General features: G+C 34.1%; 1 protein-coding gene across 4 annotated transcripts in view; it reads left to right on the top strand.

Moving 5' to 3' along the window:
* SFMBT1 (Scm like with four mbt domains 1) overlaps nucleotides 1–15,664 on the top strand; it is a 170,991-nt gene extending 155,327 nt beyond the window's left edge. For all 4 annotated transcript variants that reach the window (XM_031957430.1, XM_003762561.4, XM_031957441.1 and 1 more), the window contains exons 16-21: nucleotides 4,907–5,016; nucleotides 6,026–6,201; nucleotides 10,704–10,882; nucleotides 11,094–11,339; nucleotides 12,411–12,539; nucleotides 14,598–15,664. In XM_031957430.1, the coding sequence (XP_031813290.1) occupies nucleotides 4,907–5,016; nucleotides 6,026–6,201; nucleotides 10,704–10,882; nucleotides 11,094–11,339; nucleotides 12,411–12,539; nucleotides 14,598–14,738 (981 nt within the window). In that variant the 3' untranslated portion in view covers nucleotides 14,739–15,664. The remainder of the gene's footprint in view (nucleotides 1–4,906; nucleotides 5,017–6,025; nucleotides 6,202–10,703; nucleotides 10,883–11,093; nucleotides 11,340–12,410; nucleotides 12,540–14,597) is intronic.
* The last annotated feature ends 1,148 nt before the right edge of the window (nucleotides 15,665–16,812 follow it).

Here is a 16,812-nt window from a genome sequence, read left to right on the forward strand (position 1 = left end):
CCCCTTCTCCCTCCCTCGCCCCCCCCCAAAAAAAAAAAACAAAACACAAAACAATCACCATTAAAAAAAAAAAAGAGCTAAGGGCATATACAGACTAGGAATTTTATATCACTCTTACAGGTTAATTCCAAAAGGTGCTTGTTTAATTGTCCCCTCAAAAATTAAAATACCCACTCCTAAGTACCTGGCTAGCATCACTGATTCCTATTATGTTTAGAGTTTTATAGAAAATATACAACATTGGGGCAGCTAGGTGAAGCAGTGGATAGAGCACCAGCCCTGAAATCAAGAGGAGCCAAGTTCAAATTTGACCTCAGACACTTAACACTGCTTGACTGTGTGACCCTGGACAAGTCACTTAACCCCAATCGCCTCAGCCAAAAAAAAAAAAAAGAAAAGAAAAAACACATCATTTTCCCTTTCTTTAGCATTGCTAACTAGTGATTTATTATTTTTTTGGAGCCTTAGTTCTCCATTGCATTGAATACTCACATCTCTGATGATAAATGGGTTTTGGTTCAGGATTGAATGTGGTAGCTTAAGGAATGAGGTTTTTTTTAGCCAAAATGACTTATAATGAAAGCATCATCTTAGACAAGTTCTTCTTATCTTGGGAATGTTTATTTTACAGCATTATGTAATTGTAAAGTGAAATTGATTTTCAAAATTTAATACCTACGTTCATGATAAGTTATGGCATAATTAAATCATTTTAAGTAACTTAACTTTTAAAACTAATCTTATATTCCCTGTATAGGGAATAATTACTCCATAATATATTTACTTTATAAGATTTATTTCTAGTTTATTGAATGGATTATTAAGTACATAGTTAGAGGCTGTCATTACTGTTTGGTGGCATATATCCATTTAGAACAAATTATGTGAAACTAATGACAACTCTAGCCTTTTCTTCTAGGTGCACTGAACTGACAGATCAGGAATTATTATTGATATAGCTAATGGTGTGATGGTAAATGTTTTAACAATGGCTCTGGGAGGGAGAAGGAGTTAGCATGACACTTAATCTGCCTTGTTAATATTTTATCCATTGCTTTAAGTCTAGACAATTAAAAAGCCAAATCAAGCTCCATTTGTAGGATTTGCTTAATTCCTAGAAATAAATATTTTCACCCTGAAAATTTAACCATTGCCTCTCACAAACTGGTTTAAACTGGCTCTGACATGCCACTGTATAGCACATTATTTAGTAAGACATTTGACCAAATCTCTCTTGCCCTTGTATATAAAATAAAGAATAGGCAGTTTGGTAGAGCAGTTACAATTATAACTGATAAGTAAAGAGTACCTATTGATTAATAAAGCCTATAGTGGGAAAATTCCCATTTCCTTTTTTCCTTGTCCCTATGTTTCCAGGTTATGAGCTATTTATTAATCAGCTGGAAATTCTCTCTCTTCAACCTTACTCAAACTTTCATCCCCATCTATCTTAGTGTTTCTCATCTGTAATACTTGTTTTCCTTTGTTTCCCTAATACTCTCTGTAATCCTCAATCTCTTGTTAAAAAAAAAAAAACTCTTTTATTCTACATCTCTTTATATTCTTTCCATCTTCTAGCTGGAATGAAAACTTGACTCTTTTAAAAGAAGCATTGAAACCCTCTCTAATACTAGATATTTCTAGGGGAGGACTTGGCTTGTTCCTTGTTCCTCACTCCTAAATTGTCCCTTTGCCACCATCACTCAGCAGTCTTTCTCCCTATGATCTATACTCTATCCATCTCTTTCTCTCTTACTCTAATTTGTCACAGTGTTCTATTGCTTTGCAAATATTTTCCCTTTTTTCTCTTTTTCCCTTCAAAGGAGTTCAGTATATGGCTTCAGTCTTCCCTTCTTCACTCCAACTGATGTCATTATATAGGTTGATTTTCCCTTGGACAAAGCAGTCTCTCATTCCACTGTCTTTTTAAGTTCCTTTTCATTATTTTGTAGTCCTACAGTGATGACCATCATCCTTTCATCTCCATGACCCAGAATTCTGGATTCCTTTTCTTTAGCCACATCAACTGTCTTTTGGACTCTCCTGCTTCACGCCTCCTAAACCTAGGCTCATGTTGTCCTACCTTTAGAGCTAGAAAGACCCCTTATGAATCAAACTCCCTCATTTTATGGATGAAGAAACCAAGACCCTGAAAACTCTTGTTAAGGTGCTTAGGGTCACACAACCAGGAAATGCCTGAGGCACATTTGGAACCCTGGTCATTCTCCATCTAGATCCTGTTTTATATGTCACCCCACAATTCCTCTCTGAGCTCTTCTTCCAATGCATCATGTCTTTCCAGCCTTCCTGTTAGCTCTGTCATGCCCTGCTGTGGTCTCTCTTGCCCCATTTCACGGATTTGACCCTGTATTTGACCCAGACTACCTTTGAATTTTTTGCCCTTTTGACAGGGCCTCTTTTTATATCTCTACTGCCTGAAGGACAGTGCCTGGCACTTAGTAGCAAATATATAAATGTGACTGACTCAATAAAGAGTATTTTGGAATTGTATTCATCTAATTCCTATGTGTGGCTTGGTACATGGACTTCCAAGGATTTTATTCTATAGTTATTTTAAGTGGAATTCACTCTTCTGTGTTTTTCTGCTGGATTTTATTGGTAATATGTAAAAATGCTGATGATTTTTATGGTTTTATTTTATATCCTGCAACTATGTGAAGTTAATTGTTTCACTTAGGAAACCATCATAGCATCTATAAAACTGATAATCTTGTTTCCTCTTTACATATCCTTATTCCCTCAATTTTCTTGTCTTACTATTATAGCTAGCATAGCTAGCACTGTATTAAATAGTAATAGTGATAATGGATAGCCTTGCTTTAATTTTGATGTAATTGGAAAGGCCTCTGGTCTGTACCCTCACACATAATGTTAGCTCTTGGGGTTAACAAATACTGCTTACCATTTTAAGGAAAATGCTACTATTTGTTCTTATATTTTCTGTTTGTTTTTTTTTTTTTTAATCAGGAAAGGGTATTGTCTTTCTGTAGTGATGTAATGATATGCTTTTTGTTATTAATATTGTCAGTTATTCTTAGGCTTTTCTTAATAATGAGCCAGTCCTGCTTTCCTGAATTAAATCCAGCCCAGTCATTGTGATGCTATAATTATTCTGCTATTATTTTATATAAATTTTCTGCATTTTAGAATATTAACCTATAGTTTTTCCTTTTTTGACTCTTGGCTTAAGTAGCAGAATAATTTTTTAGGGTCTCTTTTTTCAGATAGGAATTAATTGATCATTTGTTTGATAAAATCACTTGTAAATCCATATGGTTTTGTGGATTTTTATGAAGGGAGTAGAATTCATTTATTATGTGTTCAATTTCTTTTTCTAAGATAGGATTATTTAAGTTCTCTGTTTCCTGTTCTGTTATGGGCAAATGACATTCTTGTAAATATTCCTTTTGTTGGGTTCACCAGTCTTATTGTCATTTAGTTGAACAAAATATCTCCTAATAATTTATTCTTCATTGGCTGTCAATTCACCTTTTCTATTTTTGATACTGTTAATTTGTTCTTTCTTTTCTAAATCAAATTAGCCAATGGCTTTCCTATTGTTGCTGATGTTTTTTCTTCTATAGCTCTTATTTGATCCTTAACATCATTCTTTGTTCTCTTTTAAACTTTTCCTTTAATTCTTCTAGGAATTCTAATTGGATTTGTATCCAAGTGGTGTTTTTTCTTTAAGGTTTTGTTTGTAGATGTTTTTCTGTCATTCTTTTCTGTGTTTGTGCCTTGAGCTTCTTTGTCGTCATAATATTTCTGTATAGTGGGATTCTTTTTTGTTTGTTCATTATATGAACCTACTTATTAACTGTGGACTGAGCTCTAAGCACTTCTAATTATGTCTTCTTAGGTCTTGCTGCTACTTTTACTGCTCAGACTAGAGATCCACAGGTTTTAGGGTTATCAAAATGAAATAATTTTACACTGTACATGCTTACCACCCTCTGATCTGAGTTCAGTAAGTTCCTGATCCAGATTGGGTCTTTTGACTTGTCTCTGGGAGTTTGTGCTCCCTAAATTTTCCTGAACTCAGCCATTGTTAGCCCTCAGAGCAATTCCCTACATGTTCAGAGCAAATGAACTCTAGGCTTCTCTTTGGTCTTGAAAACTTAACTTCTGGTTGTTCTATTTCAAACTTCAACATGGCTGGAGGCTACAGCTGAGTCCCTTGTCCTGCCTCTGAGATTAGAACCACAGGATTTATTCTTTGCTTCTAAACTTGTTCCCTGCTCGGTACACAAGTATGGTATACTTAGCAACTGTCTGTCTTTTTCATTCCTAAATGTAGATCTCTTTTTTCGTCTGACCCAGAATTAGTTAGTGAGTGACCATATGGCTCTTTTTGAGTCCCTGAATGCTGAAATGCTCTGTAAGCATACTTTTAGCTATATGATTTCTTTACTGTCTACAGATCTTTGGAAGAATTGGACTAGAAAAATTGACTTACCATGGCTTTTTTCTTGGATTTCCCAATCAGAATTTGGACTGGTCCGTTTCTTAGATCATTTTGGTAGGCATTTGGTGAGGAAGCTAAGTTATGCTTTTTCCTACCACTCTACCACCTTGAATCTTCCCATGGGAAATCTTGCATTTACAAAAGTTACCAACGTATATGGTAGATTATGAGTATTAACCTAAATAGGAACCTAAATAGTTGAAACAAAAACTAGTCTGTAAAATTTCAGTATGAGATAGAGATGGAATTTAACAGGAATAAATGTAGTCCTGAATTTGACTTCAAAAATCAACTTACAAGTACAAAATTTGGGCAGTGTTTATGGAGTATTGGTTAAATTACTAATAGTCTAATCTGTTTTGTTTTTTCCCTCCTATTATCCTTGTTATACTTTCTGCCTCTTTAAAAAATGGCTATTAGGTTCTTACATTGCTGATCAATGCAGCCTACAAACCAAGCCGTGTTCTTCGGGAGCTTCAGCTAGATGAAGATTCTGTGTGGCATGGACATGGGGAAACCCTAAAAGCCAAGTATGTTACCACTTTGGTGCCCTTTTTGTTTGTAGTTTTGTTTTGTAGTTGAAGGCAATTTGGTTGCTGCAGGAAACTCTAGGATGATTTAGAGTGGCTTTCTGAAATCTGGAGGACCAAAGTTATATGCTTGGAAATACCATTTTAACAGAAACTGAATTGTGAGTTGTGAATAAAATAAAAGAATGCTACAAGTAGCTAGTAATAAAAAATATGCAAGTAAAAAGAAAATTGAAGTTTCACCTCACTATTCAAATCAGTATAGATAACAAAAGGTAGAAATGGTCTTGGAAAAGCTGAAGAAACATAGGCAAGATGATACACTCCTAATGGAACTACGAATTGGTTCAACCATTCTGAAAATAATTTTTAAATTTTGCTAAAGAAATGAATAAAATGTTCATGCCCTTTAACTCTTATCCCATTGTTTAGATTGTATACCATGAGAAGAATAGAATAAATGATCTCATATATAAAAAAATTTTTATAGCACCTTTTGTGGAAACAAAGAACTAGAGACCAAAATAAAAGTCCATCACTTGAGGACTTTATTAATTTATTATGGTGTTTGAATAATATTGCTATACAGCAATATTATTCAAACACCATAATAAATTAATGACATTATTTTCCATAAATAATATTTCCATAAATAAATTCCATAAAGCCATAATAAATAAATGACATTAATTTCTTAAACTAAGCAAGTTTGTTTTTTAGAAGCAATTTCAATTCAAAGAACTTAAGCTGAGGGCAGCAGGCAAAAACTTTGCTTTGCTTCTTTCTGGTTTTTTTAGCAAGAAATTTTTCTTTGTGGATTATTTTACTAGTAATAGTATAAAAGAACAATTTTTTTTTTCAAGCTGAATGTCATGGAAGAAAATTCCTTACTTTAAAAATATGAAGCATATTTTAAGAAGCAGGCTGATTGGTGTGCATACTAAAATTTTCTTTTGATTTGACTTGGACTAGTGAAATAACTTTCACATCCACATTCCTCCAATGACAGATACAAAGGAAAAAGCTATCGTGCTACAGTCGAGATAGTGAGAACAGCTGATCGAGTGACTGATTTCTGCCGGAAAACTTGTATAAAATTGGAATGCTGCCCTAATCTCTTTGGTCCTCAGATGGTTCTGGACAAGTGTTCTGAGAATTGTTCTGTATTAACAAAAACCAAATACAGTAAGTGATATTTTAAATATTGGTGACTTGTGGTTGATACTCATGGTCCTTTGTCCATGAGATGATGACATTTACAAATATTTACATAGCAATATGCAATTGCTTAACTTCAACCTAATTAGTGCTTTTACCTTTGGAGTAAAGAACATCCCCTCTTCTACACCATGTTTCTTTTCATGCTCTTCACATTTTTTTCAAATAAAGAAAAAGTTAATGTAAATAAGGCAAGATAGTTTGGTCAAGACCCTGTTACTTTTATACAACATCTTAACTTTTTATCTCTGATTCATAATGCTTTGAAGTAGTATGACAGAATCAATGCCTCTTGACAGAATTAATATTAAAAAAATACTTTATTTTAGGCTAAGAAATTATTTTTTAGTCACTTTTAATTCATAAAATTTTCTTTCTAAATACTTCATTTATAAGGTCAAATTATCTCTTACTTAATTTTAATAAATTATATTTTAATACATAGAAAAATGTGTTAGGATCTAGAGATACAAAATGAAATTGCCTCGATTTCTGTTCATTATGGACCAATGGGAAGATATAACATTGGCAGAGTATCTCATCTATGGTTACACTTATATTGTACAGCCCTTAGGGTGCATAAGCACACTTCTTAAAAATCTTGGGAAACACTCAGATTGAACTTTTCAAAAATGTATTTCTAGTAAATGAGATTGTCAAAGTTAGTAGGGATTTTGGTGGGAGAATCTCTTATAATATTAATTTGAATGAAATTAATTTAAATCAGAAGTCAGGAATACTGAGTTTTATTCCTTCCCCCTCCCCTCCCCTTTCCCATTAGGGCATTCTTGATATGTATTCTTTACAACCAGGAGTTCAAGTAGCCAATATTTTAAACAGGTGGTTTATTGTGATAATTTTTTTCAGCAGATTGTAATTTTTATTATAAAGGTTGATACTGGTGAAACCACTTAAATGTATCATCTCTAGGTTAATCAGTGATATTTGGGAGATAATGTTTGATGTATTTAAATAGAAAGATATTATCATTATATTTGAATGAATGAATTAGAAGTATTTATTAAGCTGGGATTCACTGGGATACAAATTCAAAGAGGCTTCAGGGACTTTATATTCTAGGAGGAGGAGATCATGTGGAAAGCAAGGAAAGGGAGTTTTGGTTCAGGAATAGGCACAGGGATGTATGTGATAAAGGGAGCCCATTGACATCCCTTTGTTAGAAGCAATAGTATTATTGATTTTATGTGTACCCCAGATGTAGAACTATAAAAGGTTAATAGAAGGTATACTTCAGTGGCAGAGGATGGCAAGGAGGGGTTAGGAAAAGTATGGTCTGGAGTCTGGAGCCAGCCAGATATTGTAGATCATGTACCTCAAGGTTCACTGATTCACCTGTCTGGACATCATAGCGCCAGGATAATAATTCCAAACCTAACTGGATTAAATCTCCCAGGCTTGGACTCAAAAAAGGGAGCTTATACTGGACATTCAGATTGGAGCATGATGACAAATTTCTTTATTTATTATTATTTTTTTATTATAGCTTTTTTATTTACAAGTTATATGCATGGGTAATTTTACAGCAATGACAATTGCCAAACTTTTTGTTACAATTTTTCCCCTCCTTCCCCCCACCCCCTCCCCCAGATGGCAGGTTGACCAATACATGTTATATATGTTAAAGTATACATTAAATACAAAATAAGTATACATATCCAAACAGTTATTTTGCGGTACAAAAAGAATCAGACTCTGAAATATTGTACATTTAGCCTGTGAAGGAGATCAAAAATGCAGGTGGACAAAAATAGAGGGATTGGGAATTCTGTGTAATGGTTCTTAGTCATCTCCCAGAGTTCTTTCTCTGGGTGTAGCTGGTTCAGTTCATTACTGCTCCATTGGAACTGATTTGGTTCATCTCATTGTTGAAGAGGGCCACGTCCATCAGAACTGATCCTCATATAGTATTGTTGTTGAAGTACATAATGATCTCCTGGTCCTGCTCATTTCACTCAGTATCAATTCCTGTAAGTCTCTCCAGGCCTTTCTGAAATCATCCTGTTGGTCATTTCTTACCGAACAGTAATATTCCATAATTTTCATATACCACAATTTATTCAGACATTCTCCAGTTGATGGGCATGCACTCAGTTTCCAGCTTCTATCCACTACAAACAAGGCTGCCACAACATACGTGCATATACAGGTCCCTTTCCCTCCTTTAAAATCTCTTTAGGATATAAGCCCAGTAGAAACACTGCTGGATCAAAGAGTGTGCACAGTTTGATAACTTTTTGAGCATAGTTCCAAATCACTCTCCAGAGTGACTGGATGTATTCACAATTCCACCAACAATGTATCAGTGTCCCTGTTTTCCCACATCCCCTCCAACATTCTGCATTATCTTTCCCTGTCATTCTAGCCAATCTGACAGGTGTATAGAGGTATCTCAGAGTTGTCTTAATTTGCATTTCTCTGATTAATAATGACTTGGAGCATCTTTTCATATGGCTAGAAATAGTTTCAATTTCTTCATCTGAGAATTGTCTGTTCATATCCTTTGACCAAATGATAAATATCAATTGGAGAATGGCTTGCTTTCTTGTAAATTAGAGTCGATTCTCTATATATTTTGGAAATGAGGTCTTTATCAGAACCTTGGACTATAAAAATGTTTTCCCAGTTTATTGCTTACCTTCTAATCTTGTCTGCATTAGTTTTGTTTGTACAAAAACTTTTCAATTTGATATAATCAAAATTTCATGATGACAAATTTCAACAAAAATTTTTTCTCCCTTTAGCTTCTTTCCTTTTTATCCATGAAAAAGGAAAGAAAAATAAAAACCTTGTTATAAACATTTACAGACAAGCAAAACAAATTCTTACATTGGCCATGTTCCAAAAAATGTCTACACTATGAGTCCATCACCTCTGTCTTGAGATGGATGATATGTTTCATCATGAGTCTTCTAAAATTGTAGTTAGTCATTGATCAGTTTTAAGTCTTTCAAAATTATTTGGCTCTACAATAATGTTGTTATTGTATATTGTTCTCCTAGTTCTGATCATTTCACTCAGCATTAGTTCTTACAGATCTTCCAAGGTTTTTCTGAAACCATTTCCTTCATCATTTCTAATAGCACAATAGTATTGCATCACATTTATGTGTCATAACTTATTCAGCAATTCCTCCTCATTTGTTGCCACAAAAAGAGCTGCCATGAATATTTTAGTACATATGGGTATTTTTCCTCTTTTTTTTTTTTTGAGTATAAACATAGTAGCAGTATTTCTGGATCATTATGTGCAATTTAATAGCTTTTGGGGCACTGTTTCAAATTGCTTTCCAAAATTGTTGGTCCAGTTTACAATACTACCAACAGTGTAGTAATGTACTGTTTTCCCACAGCCCCTTCAGCATTTGTTATCCATTTATTTGTAAACTTTGTCAGTCTGATAGGTGTGTAAGATGGTCTAGCAGAGTTATTGGTTGTTTTTCATACATGTATTGATAGCTTGAATTTCTTCCATTGAAAACTGCTTTTTCATATCCTTTTTATTTTTGTCAGTTGATGAATGATTTTTATTCGTATGCATTTGAACACACACACACACACACACACACACACACACAAACATCCACTCTCAGAAGCATGGTGACACTTTCAAAAAAAGGTTATACAAGTGCACTATTTTTAATACTATTTTACTAAAAATTAGTCAATTTCCTAATAATGTCTTTAAGTTGTCCTATAAGTTAAACTCATACAATTTTTGTGAATATTAAAAAAACTCTAAAAAATTGAAATAAAAAATTTTAGATGATTTTTATCATTTCTGACTAGGGTAAGATTTCCATGCAAATATTCATGCCAAGGAAGATAAACATTTTAAATTGCATTCAAATTGTGAAGGAAGGAAGCTGATATATAGGGCATAAAACTTAGATAAATCATGGTCCCTGATCTCATGAAGTTTATTCTAATGGAATTTGATAAGACACAAACCCATATAATTATGACATAAAATATTACATGATAAATTCATTAGAGAATTGCAAAACAATTTCTTCCTTTTAAAATCCCCTGTTTCCTTAAAACTTTTCTTAAGTGATGCCTTCTTCATAAAGCCTTTCTTGATCCCCTCCGGCCAAAAAAAAAGTACGCGTGTATGTGTGTGTGTGTGTGTGTGTCTATATGTGTGTATGTGCACACAGGTGGGTGCAAGGTGTGCCTGTGTTGTTTAGACTTATTACATTGTCTTCCCTATTAGAAAATAACTTGCCTGAGGGCAGAGACTGTTCCTTTCTGTTTTTGTATAGCTAGGGCCTCTCCCTTAATCCGTCTATTGACAGATTGCCATCATCTCTTGACTTCTTTTTTCTCAGCCTCTGACCTCGTTAGTACTGCCTTCTCTGCTGAATTTTGAAATGAGTAGGCTTGAAGTGCCACAGTCATGCAGAAAAGGTGATACAAAAGTCTCTTTCTTTTTTGGTCACATTCCTCCAGCACACTATTATGGAAAGAAGAAAAACAAAAGAATTGGGCGACCGCCTGGTGGGCACAGTAACTTAGAGTGTGTCATGAAGAAAACAAACAAGAGACGGAAGAGGAGGAAGAACTTCTTTGTCCATAAGAAGAAGCGTTCCTCAACATCTGTTGATAACACACCAGCAGGCTCTCCTCAGGTACGTGGAGGGGACCTGGGAGAGGAGTGAGCTACAACTGTATTTGCTTCATAGTGGTTCTCCCTTTGATAAACATTACTTCATGCACATTTCAATAGTAAGCAGATTCTGTAGACTTTGGTAATTTGACTCTGGCTTACAAGAAATTCTTTTATGTTGCAAAAACCAATGTTTTTGATAATTTGAGCGATGTCTTTTTTGTGTGCTATAGGGCAGTGGATGTGAAGATGATGATGATCAGGATGAAGTAGATGAAGAATCTCTAAGTGAAGATAGTGCCTCTGAACAGCAAGATGAACTGCAGGAAGAATCAGAAGTGTCAGAAAAGAAATCATGCTCTTCCTCTCCTACCCAAAGTGAATTGTCTCATTCATTGGCTCAGGAGCGAGACAAGAGAAAAAGAAAACTTCGCACTTTTTCTTTCTCTGATGATGAGAATAAACCTCCTTCACCAAAGGTACATATTTAACAATTTATTTTTTTCTCCTTTGCCCTTGGATTTTTGTAAGAATCGAACTTTTATAGAGATAAACTTGTTAGATGGACTTGAATTTTTTTGGACTTCTCGTGAGTTCACAGTGCAACAATTACTTGCCAAAGAATTTTTGTGAGAATTGTATATGCCAGAAAGAGTCCTAGAAAGTGTGACTGCTGGACTTCTATTAAAAAAAAAAAAATACACATATGAAAAGATGCTTTCTTGTTCAGCTTATTAGTGATTTAGAAAAATGTTCTTTGAGTTTCTTATAATAGATACTTTTAGGTTCACTCTCCGTTTTTAAAACCATTGACATGTTTGATTTTAATAAAGCCAATTTGTTGAAATACTACACATATAAATTCTAGAAATTATGTAGATTTTTTTTTTTTAACAACCATTTATCAGGTACTCTGGAAATAAAAAAACACTATTCTACCCTTTGAGAAGATTCAGATATTTATCACACAATCCCTTCCACCTACCCTTAGAGCTCCTAGTGGAAACATGGCATCAAAACAGAATTAATTCAAAATGATTAATAGTAATCAACAAATAAGCATTTAGTAAATACCTATAGTGTGCCAAACATTAAGTGGGGTACTAGAGTTTCAAAGACTAAGGGGAAAATGATTTCTACTTCAAAGAGCTTTCAGTCTAACTAGTATAGATATATCACATACACAGTGGATACAAAGGACCTTAAATAATTTCTTGATTTTTAGCTTAAAGTTTTGTTTTATTAGAAACACTATCCATATAATTTGGATATATTTATGTTGTCTTTTTCTTTAAATGGTTCAGATACTTCAACAAAATTAAATCTTCCCTTTATTTTTTGTGATAATCATCTTGAATAATACCACAAGCATTTATTGAGTTCCTAGAATGTCAGTGGTCATTTTCATGAGGAATCTGCCCTAAACCCATTTTAAACATAGATTTCATTGCTTTGCATCAGAAAGAAAAGTTATGTAGACATTGTTTCAAGGTGTTTATAGCCAGAATTTATAATACTGCAAAATTATCTTTTATTTGGTGGAAATGAAGGAAATAAAGATTGAAGTTGCTGAAAAACTGCAGCTGGACAGTAACCCACTGGAGTGGAGTGTGGCTGATGTTGTGCGGTTCATCAAATCTACAGACTGTGCTCCATTAGCAAGAATATTCCTGGATCAGGTACTATGGATGCTTTGAATTTTTGTTAATGTATCTTATAAGGGAAAAGATTTAGATATGTTTAGTCACAATTCATCCACAAACTTTTTTTTTTTTTTTTAGGAATATTATTCAATATCATTTTCTTTTTTTTTTTTTTTTTATTTTATTTAATACCCTTTAATTTACAGGATATATACATGGGTAACTTTACAGCATTAACAATTGCCAAACCTCTTGTTCCAATTTTTCACCTCTTCCCCCCCCCCCCCTCCCCTAGATGGCAGGATGACCAGTAGATGTTAAATATATTAAAATATAACTTAGATACACAATAAGTATACATGACCAAAACATTATTTTGCTGTACAAAAAGAATCAGACTCTGAATTATTGTACAATTAGCTTGTGAAGGAAATCAAAGATGCAGGTGTGCATAAATATAGGGACTGGGAATTCAATGTAATGGTTTTTAGTCATCTCCCAGAGTTCTTTTTCTGGGTATAGTTAGTTCAGTTCATTACTGCTCCATTAGAAATGATTTGGTTGATCTTGTTGCTGAGGATGGCCTGATCCATCAGGACTAGTCATCATCTAGTATTGTTGTTGAAGTATATAATGATCTCCTGGTCCTGCTCATTTCACTCAGCATCAGTTCGTGTAAGTCTCTCCAGGCCTTTCTGAAATCATCCTGTTCATCCACAAACTTTTAAAAGCAAGTTGTTTTTTTTGTCCAGACTTAAAAAAAAAATACAAGAGTTTCATATTAATTTTTCCAAGTTAGAGAAGGGAAAAGCATTTACAGCTCTTAACATGTGCCCAAGTACTGTGCTAAGTACTTTATAGTTATTATTTGGTCCTTATAATAACTAAGAGGCAGTTGCTATTACTTATCTCCATTTTGTAGATAAAGAAACTGAGGCAAGCAGAGATTAAGTGACTTGCACACATAGTAGGTATCTGATTTGAAGTCAGAATCTTCTGATTCTGAACCCAGCACTCTATCTACTGTATCATCTAGTTGCCCTCAGGTAATAAATATGATAAACCATTTTTTTGATTATTATAGCATAATGTTTGCTAAATACAAGGCAGCCATGTGGCATATTGGGTAGAGTGCTCAGCCTGGAGTCAAGAAGACTCATCTTCCTGAGTTTCATTCTGGACAAATCACGTAATCCTGTTTGCCTCAGTTCCTTTATCTGTAAAATGAGCTGGAGAACAAAATGGCAAATGACTAATATTTTTGCCAAGAAAACCCCAAATGGGGTTGGACATGACTGAAATAATTGAAGAATGCTTGCTAAGTAATTATTGATTTCCTACCAGTGATAAATACAAGTTCTAAAAATTGAATTATATTTATTTTAAATAAGTGACTGAAAAGTATATAGAGAATAATCCAAAAATTTTATTGCAGTTTTAGGTTTATTAATTTAAAATTCCACTAAGACTTTAGGAGAGAGTGTTGTGTCCGCACATACATGTACACAGATATACATATACACCTGCCCAGCTCCCCACCCCCCACATACTTGTATTTGAAGTTCTTCAATGCCCTCTAGTCACTGGTGATCAATTTTAAGGGAAACTTTAAGCAACAAAATAATCCCATTGTTCTTATTAATTATAAAAAATAGAAGGATATTGTTTTTAAAATGGGTGGGAGAGTTTATTATATGTTATCCAGAGAATTTTTTTGATGATCAGATAACTTAAGAGTTTCATGAGTTTTCTGCTCACTTTGTAGAGCAAAAACATTGAAACGAAACACTTTTAAGTTTAGTTAGGTGAATGTATAATCAGTTCCTTTTAGAGGGCTACCATCTTTACCTTAATTTTTTTTGTTAAATGCCTGAAAACAAGAGATAAGTCATTTTGGAGGCATTGTTGATGAATCTATAATATTATTAGGTTTTGAATATGGGTTAGTAATGATGATTATGAAAAAAATTAGTAAACATTTTCTGAAAAAGAGAAGGAAAAAAAAACTACTTCCTTTGCTTAGTAAATGAAGTTTCTGATGAATTAACCAATACATACAATTAATAGAAAACTCCTCTTTTTATTTGTTAACAGGAAATTGATGGGCAGGCCCTACTACTCCTTACCCTTCCCACTGTTCAAGAGTGCATGGACTTGAAGTTGGGCCCTGCTATCAAACTTTGCCATCACATAGAGAGGATCAAGTTTGCCTTTTATCAGCAATTTGCTAACTGAGAAGGATGGCCAAGGTGAACTGGACCTTTGAAGCACAAATGCAGTGAGCCATTGGTACCCTCTCTGAGATGGCATGCTGACGTTGGTGACCTCCAGATGTCTGCCTGCTGTGATTTTGCACTTTCAGGGAAGGAAGACCACACACATGAAGTAAAACAATGCACACTAAGTGTCTACCCTGCCAATGGAATTGTGGTAGTCCTTTGTTCATCAGATTACAATTTTTTTTTTTTTTTTAAATAAATGATTGTGGGAAAAGAAAGAGACTCCTGTGAGGAGAATAAGTGTTTCACAAATTCAGGTGATGTGGACTAAGAACTAAGTAATATCCTAGGCTGCTGGAAAATACTTTTTCTGTTGCTTCTTTTCTTTTTGTTCCTTCCCATGGGTAGGTTGACTTGTTCCCTGCTTCTTTTTCTTGGGAAAAGAGAACATGGCTTTAACTTAGCACTGCTATAAGGCTACGCCTTAAGGAAGATCAGTGCTCCATTTTCAATGTTCTTTTCAAGCTTTTTAAAACTAAAAGCAGCTCATTGGGGAATGTTTTGTGGAACCTGGGCTTTATATATGTATAGTTCATTTCAGCCCATTTTAAAAAAGCCTTTCCTGGTGATTTCTTTTTGTTACTAATTCTGTTGACAATTGTAGTTAACAGTTCTGGGTGGCATTTTTTTTTCCTGTGATGCTTCTTTTGCTGTCACAATAACAATAAGAAATTATGTAAGCTGAAAGTTGAAGAAAGACATTTTTAAAAAATTATAGTGAAAAAATTTGTGGGAGCTACGAACAGTTCCTGAAATTTACCTGAACCCAAAATTCTCATGTCATACTTTACAGACATCTCTTCCGTCTTTCATACTGGTCATCTAGTTAAGTGTGGCATATCAGAGATTTGTTAGTAATTTAATTGAATGGGTTTCTCTTGAGCTTCTCGAGGATTTTGTTTTTCCTTTTTCTCCTATAGTGACTACCCCTTCTGTCCTATCCCAAGATTTTTTTTTTCATCTAGCTAAAATTCATTTGACAAACAGACAAGCCTGCCTTCACTTCATTCCCAGCCCTACCAAGTAGTTAGTACTTTTAAGCCAAGTAGTTAAAACATTAGTTTTTTTTTGTTTGTTTGTTTGTTTTTTCAGGAACCTAGCGCACAAGTTAAAAATCAGCATTCTGTGGAGGTGGTTTAAAAAAATCTAAAAAGTGGAGAGGTCAGAAAATTGTTGGACCTCTATACATTTTTTGACTTCTCTGATTTAATTGCAGAGGAATCTCAAGATCCACATTTAGGTAAACCTGCTGGAACAAATATATAATCTCTTTTTAAATCTTGCCATATTTTTAATATTTATGACCCTGCTTTAAGTTAAATTGAAAATCCAAATGAATTTCCTTTCACAGTTATGTCGTTGGGAGGTTTCAGAAGAACTGTCCAGCTAAGATCTCTTGATTTCACTATGGATGGGGAAAAAAGAAACATTTCTTCACCTCCTTTAAATTATGAATTTTGGTGGAAATTTTTTCTGAATTATCCCTAGGCACCAGCATTCTATATTCAAACCATCCATCTTCTTCATTTTATTTTATATTTCCTCAGTGCTACTAACAAAAATTGATTAGAAATTTTTATTATAACTATGGACAGCAGAACTTATGAGATCTGGATCTTCTGTACATTAAATAGTGAGTGAACTCCCTTAAATTAAACTGTATAGCCAATTGACAGTAATACAAGTTATTACAGTGCATTTTAAAGAAGTTTTAATAAGTATATATAGTAAATAAGGCATCCATTTATTTTTTTCAACATTCAGTAGCTTCTAGATGGTTTTTTGGTATTTGGATACTTACTTGAGTGGATCAGTGATTTTATCAGGGTAAGTATTTCTTTTGGTACTGCAGATCATAATCTATCCATGCCCTTGGATCTTTTGGAAAACATCCTTCCCATAAATTCTCCACAAAGGGTCCATTCAAAGTACTAGGAACTTCCTCTGGTTCTCCTGAAACTGCGCCTATATCAGTTGGAACTGACTATCATCATACATTGTGCTGGCAAACATCTTTCTGATGACATCCT

This window comes from Sarcophilus harrisii, chromosome 1 (genome assembly GCF_902635505.1).
Source record: "Sarcophilus harrisii chromosome 1, mSarHar1.11, whole genome shotgun sequence".
In the NCBI taxonomy this organism is placed as follows: domain Eukaryota; kingdom Metazoa; phylum Chordata; class Mammalia; order Dasyuromorphia; family Dasyuridae; genus Sarcophilus; species Sarcophilus harrisii.